At 40.7% G+C, this 12,418-nt stretch overlaps 1 protein-coding gene across 11 annotated transcripts in view; it reads left to right on the forward strand.

The window, feature by feature from the left end:
* The window catches only part of dennd1a (DENN/MADD domain containing 1A), a 547,788-nt gene that overhangs the window by 461,935 nt on the left and 73,435 nt on the right, over positions 1–12,418 (forward strand). For all 11 annotated transcript variants that reach the window (XM_080211932.1, XM_080211937.1, XM_080211934.1 and 8 more), the window contains exon 16: positions 5,779–5,819. In XM_080211932.1, coding sequence (XP_080068058.1) covers positions 5,779–5,819 — 41 coding nt within the window. The remainder of the gene's footprint in view (positions 1–5,778; positions 5,820–12,418) is intronic.

Below are 12,418 nucleotides of genomic sequence, written 5' to 3' on the forward strand. Positions count from 1 at the left end.
AGTCCTGCCCTGGTTCAGTCTACCAAAATGCATTACCTCACATTTGTCTAAATTAAACTCCATCTGCCATTTATCAGCCCACTGGCCCAATTGACCAAGACCCTGTTGCAATTGAAGGTAACTCTCTTCACTGTCCACTGTGCCACCCAATCTTGGTGTCGTCTTACTTACTAACCATGCCCCTATATTCTCACCCAAATCATTAACATAAATGACAAATAACAGTGGGCCCAGCAGTGATCCTTGAGGCACACCACTGCTCACAGGCCTTCAGTTTGAAAAACAGCTCTCTACAACCACCCCCTGGGTTCTGTCAAGAAGCCAATTTTGTATCCATTTAGATACCTCATCCTGGATCCTGTGAGATTTAACTTTATGCAACAACCTGCTATGTGGTACATTGTCAAAGGCCTTGCTAAAGTCCATGTAGACAACATCAACTGCATTGCCCTCATCTGTCTTCTTGGTTACCCTTTCAAAAAACTCAATTAAATTTGTGAGACATGATTTTCCACTCACAAAGCCATGCTGACCGTCCCTAATCAGTCCTTGCATCCTTAAATGCCTGTAGATCCTGTCTCTCAAAATACCTTCCAACAATTTACCCACCACAGATGTGAGGCTCACTGGCCTGTAGTAACGATGATTCAAATATCTCAGCTAGGAGACCCGCAATTTCTTCCCTAGCCTCCACAACGTCCTCGGATATACCTCATCAGGTCCCGGGGATTTATCTATCTTGATGCGCTTTAAAACTTCCAGCACCTCCTTCTTTGTAATATGTACACTCCTCGAGATATCACTGTTTATTTCCCCAAGTTCCCTAACATCCATGCTTTTCTCAACAGTAAATACTGATGAGAAATATTCATTTAGGATCTCACCCATCTCTTGTGGATCGGCACATAGATGATCGTGTTGATCCTTAAGAGGTTCTACTCTCTCCCGTGTTACTCTTTTTCCCTTTATTTATTTGTGAAAGCTCTTTGGATTCTCCTTTGCCTTATCTGCCAAAACAATTTCGTGTCCCCTTTTTGCCCTTCTGATTTCTCTCTTAACTCTACTCTTACATCCTCTATACTCTTCAAGAGATTTACATGATCCCAGTTGCCTATGCACATCATGTGCCTCTTCTGCTTGACCAGGTCCTCAATATTCTGAGTCATCCAGGGTTCCCGACTTCTGCCAGCCTTGCCCTTCGCTCAATGAGGAATGTGTTTATCCTGAACCTTAAGAGGCTCTACTCTCTCCCGTGTTACTCTTTTTCCCTTTATGCACTTTTGAAAGCATGCCACTTACCAGACATCCCTTTTCCTTTTCACAGACGCCCCCAATTAAGTTTTAAAAGTTCTTGCCTGATATCATCAACATTGGCCTTGCCCCAATTTAGAATTTTAGGTTTTGGGACAGACCTATCATTCTCCATAGCTACCTTAAAACTAAGAAAATTATGGTCACTGGTCCCAAAGTGATCCCTCACTAATACTTTTGTCACCTGCCCTTCCATATTTCCCAAGAGGAGGTCAAGTTTTCCCCCCTCTCTAGTCGGGCCATCCACATACTGAATGAGAAATTCCTCCTGGATACACTCAACAAATTTCTTTCCATCCAACCCTCTAATACTATGGCTGTCCCAGTCAATGTTGGGAAAATTAAAATCTCCGACTATTACTACCCTATTTTTCTTGGAGCTATCTGTAATTTCCTTACATATTTGCTCCTCAATTTCCCACTGACTATTTGGGGGCCTATAGGACAACCCTATCAAAGTGATTTCCCCCTTCTTATTTCTCAGTTCTACCTGTATAGACTCAATGGCCGAACCCTCGGATATCCCCTCTCATTATGGCCGTGATGCTTTCCCTAATCAAAAGTGCAACTCCCCCTCCTCTCTTATCTCCCGTTCTATCTTTCCTATAGCATCTGTATCCTGGAACATTAAGCTGCCAGTCCTGTCTCTCCCTTAGCCATGTAATTGCTAAAATGTCCCAGTCACAGACCCATCAATGCCCTGAGTTCATCTGCCTTGTCCATCAGGTCTGTTGCATTGAAATAAATTAAGTTTAATCTGGACTTTCCTTGCTCTCTGTCTTGCTTCTATCTGATCTGTTTGGTTCTAGGATTACTGTCAGTCTTTACTAATTAATGTGCTCTCTTTAACTTCCATGCTATCCTCAAACCTTTCTTCTGTCTCCCTACAGCTTTGGATCCCACCCCCCCCCCCCCCCCCCCCCCCCCCAAACTAGTTTAAACCCTCCTGAGTGGCTTTAGCAAATCTCCCTGCCAGGATGTTTGCTCCCCCTCCGGCTCAAATGTAACCCATCCCTCTTCAACAGATCAGCCCTTCCCCAGAAAAGATCCCAATGATCCAAAAATCTAAACCCCTGTCTCCCTGCACCAGCTCTCCAGTCAGGCATTCATCTGCCTAATCCTCCTATTCCTACTCTAAGTAGCACGTGGCAGGGGTAGTAGTCCTGAAGTTACTACCTTCAAGATACTGCACGTCAGCCTTCTGCCGAACTCTCTATATTCACATTTCAGGACCTCATCCCTTTTCCTACCTATGTTGTTGGTACCAAAATGTACAGCGACCTCTGGCTGCTCACCCTCTCCTTTAAGAATGTCCTGCAATCGCTCAGAAGTCCTTGATCCTGGCACCAGGGAGGCAACACACCATCCTGGAGTCTCAATTGCGGCCACAGAAATGCCTGTCTGTGCCTCTAACTAGCGAATCTCCTACTACTACTGCTCGCTTGCTCTTTGCCCGATTCTGTCCCACAGCAGAACCAACTGTGGTGTCACAGGCCTGGCTACTGCTGGTATCTCTTCCTGACAGGCTATCACTTCAACAGCATCCAAAATGATATACCTGTTTGAAAGGGGAATAGACACAGGAGACTTCTGCACCACCTGCCTGCCTCTCCTGGCAGTCACCCATCTACCTGTCTGAACCTGTGGTGTGACAACCTCCCTGCAGCTAGTGTTTATCACACACTCTGTCTCCTGTATGCTCTGCAGTGCATGCACCTGCCGCTCCAACTGAACAATGCAGTCTGTGAGGAGCTGCAACTGGACACACTTCTTGCAGACAAAGTTGTCAGGGAGACTAGATTGCTCCCTAATTCCCTACATCTGGCAGGAGGAGCGTGCCACTGCCATAGTTGTCATATTGCTCTTATACGGATAAAAGAATTGCAATTCACCTCTCCGTTACTTGTGGTCCTCCTGCTGACTTTTATTTTGGATAGGGAGGGAGGAAAACACAGTAGTAGTGTTTGGGTCTTAACTGTCCCCTCACAGCAGCTCCTCCGCAAACTACCACCTGGTCACAATGACTGCACTTATGCAAATGTGACCTGCAATCGCCAATCACCTTCACCGGCAAGTTAGTTTTATACTCACAGTGAGGCTCTGCTCTGCCCTCTGACCACTCCCTGCAGACGAGATAAGGCTGAAACATTTGCTACTATCTTTAGCCAGAAGTACTGAGTGGATGATCTATCTTGGCCCCCTCAGGAGGCCCAAAGCATCACAGATGTTAGCCTCCAGCCAATTCAAGTTACTCCAAGTGAGATCCAGATACCATTGAAGACATTGAATACAGGAAAGGCTATAGGCTCTGACAACAATAGTACTGAGAACTTGTGCTCCAAGACTTGCTCTGTCCATAGCCAAGCTGTCCCAGTGCAACTACAGCAGTGGCATCTAACCAGCAACATGAAAAATGTATGTATGAAAAAAGCAGGATAAATCCAAGCTAGCCCATTACCATCCCATCAGTCTACTCTCAATCATCAACAAAGTGATGGAAGGGAACAGAAACAGTACTATTGAATGGCACTTGCTTAACAGTAACTTGTTCATTGGTGCGAAGGTTGGGTTCCGCCAGGGTCACTCAGCTTCTGACCTCATTACAGTCTTGGTTCAAACATGGACAAAAGAGCTGAACTCTCGAGGTGAGAGTGACTGCTTTGACATCAAGGCTGCATTTGACAGAGTATGGTATCAAGGACTCCTAATTAAAACTGGAGTCCATGGGAATTGGGGGAAATTTTCTCCTGGTTTCTGTCATACCTAGCACAAAGGAATATGGTTGTGGTTGTTGGAAGTCAGTCATTTCAGTTCCAGGATATCACTGCAGAAGTTTCTCAGAGCAGTGTCCTAGGCCCAACCATCTTGAGCTGCTATATCAATGACCTTCCTTCCATAATAAGATCAAAATTGGGGATGTTCATTGATAATTGTACAATGTTCAGTACCATTCGCATCTCCTCACATACTGAAGCAGTGTTCAAATGCAGCAAGACTTGAATATATATCCAGGCTTGAGCTGACAAATTTCCCAACATTCAGGGGCATTACCATTGCTAAATCCCACAGTATCAACATCTTGGGGGTTACTATTAATCAGAAACGTAACTGCTTAACTGGATTGATTTTATTAATGCTGTGGCAACAAGAGCGGGTCAAAGGCTAGGAATCCTGTGGTGGATAATTCACTTCCTCACTTCCCATAGTCTATCCACAGTCTACAAGCCACTAGTCAGGAGTATGATGGAATACTCTCTGCTTGCCTACAATATTGCTCCAACAATACCCAAGGAGTTTGACACCATCCAGGACAAAGCAGACTGCTGGATTGATTGGCACCTCATCTACTAACATTCACTCCCTTCACCACCAACGCGTAGTAGCAATAGTGTGTCCCATCTACAAGATGCAATGCAAGAACTCAGTGAGGCTCCTTGGACAGTACCTTCCAAACCCATGACAACAGTCATCTAGAAAGACCAGGGCAGCAGATAAATGGGAACATCACTACCTGGAAGCTCCTCACCAAGCCACACTCCATCCAGACTTAGAAATATATTGCCATTCCTTTACTGTCATTGGGTCAATATCCTGGAACGCCCTTCTTAATAGCACCACTGGTGTACCTGGACCACATGGACTGCACCAGTTCAGCTCACTACCACCACCTCAAGGGCAATTAGTGATGGGCAATAAATGCTGGCCTAGCCAGAAAAGCCCACATCTCTTGAATAAACAAAACCTGTAGAAATCTTAAAAGAAAAGAATGCAGCATTTTGCAACACTAAGCAATATGCATATATGGAGATGACTTTCCCAGATAAATTTGCATCACACAGTAATAGAACTACATTAGTTCAATTAAATTAAGTATCAGGCTGAGCATAAGCTCCATGCGATATTACCTGCTCCATAGAGCTTTCAAGGCAAATATCTACCCCTTGATGTCTTTTAATTGTATATAACTTGAGTTCAATTATCTGCAAGGTAGGGTATTAATTGGGTTTGCACTTGAGCACATATAAAGAGACAGTTACTGCAAGTGTGTTGAGGTTGGGTTAGGAGGTGTATGTAATGTTCATTCTCTAAGTAAATGGCTCCAGTACTATCCTTCACCACTTGGTTTTCTGTCCAGTGTGAAGTTGCAGCCAATTTTGATTAGGTAAATAAGCAAACTCAGTGAAACTGGATTTGGCATCAAAGCAAATATGTCATTTTTCTTTGTCTTTAGCCTTTCAAAAACAGTTAAATGGCTGCATCCTGCAATTCTCCAAACAAAAACAAAATATTATTCCTATAGTATATGGCATATTTGTCATATACCTAAGAGATCGGTCAAAGACCAATATTCCTTTCAACTATTTTGAAAGGGCTTTAAAAAACATGAACAATTAAATTCTTTGACTTGAAAATTGTTGTTGATATTGGATGACTTTCCAAGTAAAACACATTTTCTGCTTTATGTAGGAAGTGACAAATCTTACCATCAGTGGCTGTTCACAGTGAAGGTGAGTGGAATCTATTATTAAGATGAATAAAAGCTTTCTTAAATGGAAAACTTGTCCAAGGATAAACTGAACGTCAGTTTCTCTTGCATATGTCCTGAAGTGTTCCCCAAAAGTCTATATAGTGAATAAATTAATGCACTTGAAATGGCTGAAGAATACTTACTAAGATCCAAAGCGTCTCGATATTGATTCTCTATCGTAATTGTTAATGCTGTACTTTATTTTTCTGGATTTTCCCAAGTCCTCATCATAGGTCTTTGCTGTCTCCTTTTTTGAGCTCTTTGCTAGAATGTGCTCACTTGTGTGGTTCAGAGAAGTAAACTGGGTGACCTTCTGTATTCCTTCCCTGTAAAAGCTGCCTGGTCTGTGCTCAGTGACACAGTAGTTGAACCTTGCGCAATGAGCACTTGCAGTACTAATCTTCCTTCTGCAGCTATGCCAACATGCTAATCATGATCCTGTTCATCATCTATTCGTATTTATTTCCATTTTTTAAAATTAAGCGTTTACAATATGAGGACATAGTTTAGCTGACATAATGATTTCAAATCATACTTAAAATTAAAAAAAAATTCTATGTTCAGTTATTTCCAAGCAACAGCTATTTAAAATAAATAACTTAATAATGTAGAAACAATTATTATGGTCTTGTTTGTCATAATGTAGATGGAGATGATTAACATCTTGACCTTCCTTTAAGGATGTGAATAAGTGACTTTAGATGTGTTCAGAAATTACAGATAAGAGGATATTTCACGCTTCTCGCCTCACAACACTAACTGAAAGCATTTTTGCTAATTTTATAGCTAGAAGAATGTTTCTTTGTTGAAAATTTTTTTTTAATTAATTAAAATTTCTCATGTGCATTTTAACTTTTGTGTAGAGTTCCAATGCATTTCTCATCAGGTGAAAGCGAAGTATTAGGATTGTATAGCAAGCGTCTTCAGCTCAAGTAATTTGATAGCTGCATTGCCAGAGTATGTCCTTGTGAAAGTAAACTCAATTTTACTGTCGTGTTTGGATATTTTTGACTACTGGGGGAAGATGAAAGTTAGATGGCCCCGAATAGCTCGGTAAGCCTGGGGGGAAAAATATTTCCAGGGGTCTCATAGCTGGGCACAAATCCAGGGGCGACAGAGGTCCAGACCTTCCTTGTAGGGCATGCAGGAACTGGTTAAAATTCCATTGCAGCCATGTGCATAATGAGATGCTGAGTTACATTTGTCAATTAGATTCCCACCAGAGCATGCCTCATTCACCACCCAAAGCAACAGTGAGAAAAGCACAGATGAGATGCTCCATTTTAACTGCTGCCCATTCAGTTCCTGTCAATAGAGGAGAGTTAAAGTTGTTCTTTGCATGTGCAAAGCTGCTATTTAAAGAAATGCTTTTACAGTTGAGTTCAGTATTTGTGTTGTATGTTGAAGAACTGTCTGCAAAAGATTTTAAAATAGTAAGCTTTGTTTCTAGTTGGTTTATATGAGTAAAGGAGGATTATGTAGAAGCAGTTCAATTCCATAAAATATTTATGTTTGGATTCTTCTTTATTTCAGTTCAATGTAAATAATATTCTTTACATGCCTATTAAGCCTAATTATCTCACTAACAGTAGAACAAGAACTAGTCTTGAAAGCATAAACGCAAGGGACATTTCTCTCTGACCTATTTAAGAATGCACGGAAATAAAAAACCTGACTTTCCACACTTATCAGCGTCTGTGGAAGGAATGTGAACAAATTTGTGCATTTGTTTTGGAAAATAAAGATTGATGCATGAATACCTGATAAATCCACAATTTTGAGAGTTTCAATTAACAGTGTTGACATAAAGCTTAAATAATGAATGGAGACAATTCTGCATTGTTTCTGCACTGGAGGTGCAACTACCACCCCACACAGTTACACTCGAGACTAGTGTGTCTCCCACTACATTGAGAAATTTGAGAGTTTTTTTTATTACCTATGTAGCATTGCCATGTTTAGGGTCACTTAACAGAATTGTTCTCTAAGTTTTCCCCCAGTTTTTTTTACTTATGTACTTGAAGACAGTTTATTAAGACCAGCCTACTCACCCCATCTTCCTTGACCTGTCTACAGCTTTTGATGCTGTTGATCACACCCTCCTCCTCCACCCTCTCCATTGTTATTCAGCTGGGTGGGACTGCACTTGCCTGGTTCCATTCTTACTTATCTAACCATAGATAGAGGATTACCATCAGCGGTTTCTCTTCCTGTTCCCACACAGTTACCTCTGGAGTTCCCCAAGAACCTATCCTTCAACTCCTCTTATTTATCATCTATATGCTGCACCTCAGTGTCACCATCAGAAAACACATCAGTTTCTAATGTATGCTGATAACTACCATTTCTTGCAACCTTCTCACACTTTTGAAACTGTCAGATTGCTTGTCCAGCATTCAATATTACATGAGAAGAAAGTGCCTCCACTTAACTATTGGGAGACTCATGCCATTATCTATGGGTTGGTCGCAAACTCTGGTCCCTCGCTGCCAGCTCCACCCCTCTCCCTGTCAGCTGTCCATGACTAAACCAGACTGTTCGCAACCTGGTTGTCATATTTGACCCTGAGATGAGTTTCTGAGCGCACATGTGCCACCAAGACCATCTGTTTCCATCTCTGGTAATGTCACCTGACTGTGTCCCTACCTGAACTCTTCTACTGCTAAAAGCCCTCATTCAACCTTTGTAACATCCAGACTTGATTATCCCAAAGCACCCTGGGCTGGCCTCTTGTTCTACTCTCCAATAACTTGAGGTCATTCAAACTCTGGTGCCTGTGGCCTAACCTCCACTAAAACCTCATTAGCACAAAACAGTTTAATTTCATTATCTAAAGCAGACACTCACAATGTTTATCAAGTTGAACTTAAATCTTGAATCTCTCAGTAATTCAAGGCCAAGACTGCCACTGAAAAAATACGAGATTCTGTTTCATTTCAATGCTGGCGCAATAAAATTTAAAATTTATTCTTTTATGTATCTGCCCTGACCAACTATACATGAACTGTTAACCCACTAAATATAATTTTCAAGGTATGATGCACCTTCAATTTCTTCCAGTTTTTAAGTCACTGAGTGTTTTAATTTATATTTAATGGAAATGATGTAGTTATTTTTTCTGATGTGAAATAATGCATAATTGCAAAATTATACTAGCTACCTTAACATCATACTAGCTACCTTAAAATCATGAAATTTAGGAAAAACCATTGTGGCAACAGTGCTCTTTAAAAGTACAGTAAGGCAATACAAATATAGTTTTGATCTGTTTAAATGAATGAAATATTAAGAGTTGAATATTTAATTTTAAATTAAGATGTAGCTGTAAATTGAAGATGAATGTTTTACAATATATAGGAAATCATTATGCAGCTATTAATTTTAGTGTTTTGAACTTTGTATGCTGTATTTCTGTTCCAACAACTAATGTTTTATAATATCAAGTATTTTGTGCAAATCTTTTTTGACAAATATACTGATTATTGATGAAAAAAAAGACATTTTGTCAAAGCTTTTTGTTCTGCACTCATCAGGATAATTGCATAAAAAGCAATGTCAGGGAAAATAACAGCTTTATACTGTTGTGAGAAGCGTGTGTAGTCAGCTCTGATTGGTGGAGGTATTGCCATGGCGAATACACCAGTTAATGGTGACTGACAATTAATTGCCAAGCTTTGTTTGAAAATTCAAACCAAGTACCTTGACTCTGGTCAAGGCTTGCCCTAAGGAATGAACCAGCAAATGATGGTCACTTACTTCCTTTAGCTGAAACTGGTGCGATGTGTGTACATGTTCTATCTCTCAGCAAAGAACAAGGCCCCTGTGTATTTCTTTTGTATGTTTGCCAACCAATCGGCACACTCTTCTCATACAGTAAAGCTGCTGTTTCCCCTAACATTGGTATTCTTGCAATTGTCTGATGAGTGCAAGATTAAAATGTAACTATTTTTTGAGCAATACAGACAACCTGATAACTATGAATATTCTGACGTTTGAATGTCTAAAAGGCTATATCGCAAAAAGTTATGCTACACTTTTAATATTTAATTTGAAATAATTTATGTTTATGTAATAGTTTTGCACCAGCACCATTCCTCACCCCTCCCCACAACCCCCCAAGTCCCCTTCCTTTATTTCTGGAGCCTCCTGCATGGCTCATTTCTTCGAATACCTCCGTGACTATTCTATTTTCTATTCATCTGCTCAGAACTGAGTTCAGAATACACTAATTTTACTTAGCCGCCTTCCCATCCATCCTGATCTCTGAGACTTTGGCAGACAATTGCCAACTTTCTAGAAATAGAATCCTTTTCCTTGCTGCATTCTCCTGTACCTTTTCGTGCGTCATGCATTTCATGACTTCAGTTTTGACCCTGCAGCTAGTAGCACAAAAAATGAAAGAAATCAGAAAGGGAAAGTCACAAGAAACTAAGAAAATGAAACACACATTTATTCCAGAAAGAAGAATGAATGTATTGGAAAATAGTAAGCATCATCAAGATAAGATTACTAAAATTAAGGAATAATAGTTAAAAAGATGGAAAGGGGAACACTTTAAAAAAAAGAAGCATTGAAATATACTAAACTACAAAAATTAAGAAAAACTTGGACAGTTAATCTTCAATAATTTGGCCTTCATCAGATTCTCTGCTATTGCACTGGGACAGACTACTCTGTCCTGTCAAAATTCTGAAGGAAACAACTTCTATTGACGAGAGTCCAAAGTATTTTTGTATGTAAAATCTTACAGCACAAAAGGAACCAACGAGCCCATTATGCTAGCTCTTTGGTAAAGCTATTCCATTGCTCGCTACCAAGTTCTTTCTCCATAGCCCTTCAAATCTTCATTTTCATTTGTATATTCCATTTGATAGCTATTGTTGAAGCTGCTTCTACCCTCTTTCAGACACTGCATTCCATAACAAAGAACAATAAAAGTTACAGCACAGGAACAGGCCCTTTGTTCCAAGCCTACATTGATCATGCTGCCTGACTGAACTAAAACCCCCTACTCTTCCATCAACCATATCCCTCTATTCCCATCCTATTCGTGTATTTGTCCAGACGCTCCTTAAAACTCACTGTCGTATCTGCTTCCACTATCTCCCCCGGCAGTGAGTTCCAGGCATCCACCACCCTCTGTGTAAAAAAGCTTGTTTCGTACATCTCCTTTCAACCTTGCCCCTCACACGTTAAACCTATGCCCCTTAGCGATTGACTCTTCCACCCTGGAAAAAAGCTTCTGACTATCCACTCTGTCCGTGCCCCTCATAATCTCAAAGATTTCTATCAGGTTGCCCCTCACCTCTGTTGTTCCAGTGAGAACAAACCAAGTTTCTCCAATCTCTTCTCATAGCTAATGTCCTCCATGCCAGGCAGCATCCTGGTAAATCTTTTCTGTACCCTCTCCAAAGCCTCCACATCCTTCTGGTAGTGTGGTGACTAGAATTGAACACAATATTCCAAGTGTGGCCTAACTAGGGTTCTATAAAGCTGTAACACGACTTATCAATTTTTAAACTTGATGCCCCAGCTGATTAAGGCAAGCATGCCATATCCCTTCCTGACTACCTTCTCCACCTGCATTGCCACTTTTAGTGACCTGTGTACCCATACACCCAGATCTCTCTGCCTATCAATATTCTTAAGGGTTCTGCCATTTACATATATTTTCTTTCTTTATTAGACCTTCCAAAATGCATTACCAGATTAAACTCCATCTGTTGTCTCTCCACCCAAGTTTCCAACCTATCCATGTCCTGCTGCATCCTCTGATGGTCCTCATCTCTATCCGCAAATCCATCAACCTTTGTATCATCTGCAAGTTTACTAATCAAACCAGTTACAGTTTCTTCTAAATCATTTATATATATATATTACAAACAGCAAAGATCCTAGCATTGATCCCTGAGGAACACCACTTGTCATAGTCCTCCATTCAGAAACACACCCTTCCACTGCTACCTGAATAACAATTCGCTCCTTAAAAGATGTGTCTAAAGATGTTAGGGTTAGGTTGATTGGCCATGCTAAATTGAATCTTGTGTCAGGGGGATTAGCAGAGTAAATGCGTGGATTTCTGGGAATAGGGCCTGGGTGGGATTGTGGTTGATACAGACTTGATGGGCCAAATGGCCTCCTTCTGTACTGTATTCTATGAAAATTTTGTCAAATATTTTAAATCTGTGTCCTCTGGTCACTGACCTACCCACTGGTTTCTCTTCATTTACCCTATCAGAGCCCTCATAACTTTGAACATCCCTATTAACTCTTCTGTAACCTTCACTCTGAGCAAAATAATCCTAGATTCTCTTGTGTCTCCACATATCCAAAGTCTGTCATCATTGTTATTATTTTGGCATATCTTTTCTGCACCTTCCCCATGGTCTTGACACCCTTTGTTGATTTTTGTTGCTGTGTTTCTTTCATATTTTTGTTGTGAAAATATTCACTGGTGTATATCCTTCATGGTGCTACTTTAGCTTGTGAGGGTGAGTCAAGCCACAAGTTCAGCCAATTATCTATATTTTTAAAAATCCTATACCCCTGTAATTGTCAATAGCCCTTCATTTTCTCGTG

The sequence above is a fragment of the Carcharhinus amblyrhynchos genome, chromosome 25 (genome assembly GCF_965287045.1).
Source record: "Carcharhinus amblyrhynchos chromosome 25, sCarAmb.v2.hapA, whole genome shotgun sequence".
NCBI classification, from domain to species: domain Eukaryota; kingdom Metazoa; phylum Chordata; class Chondrichthyes; order Carcharhiniformes; family Carcharhinidae; genus Carcharhinus; species Carcharhinus amblyrhynchos.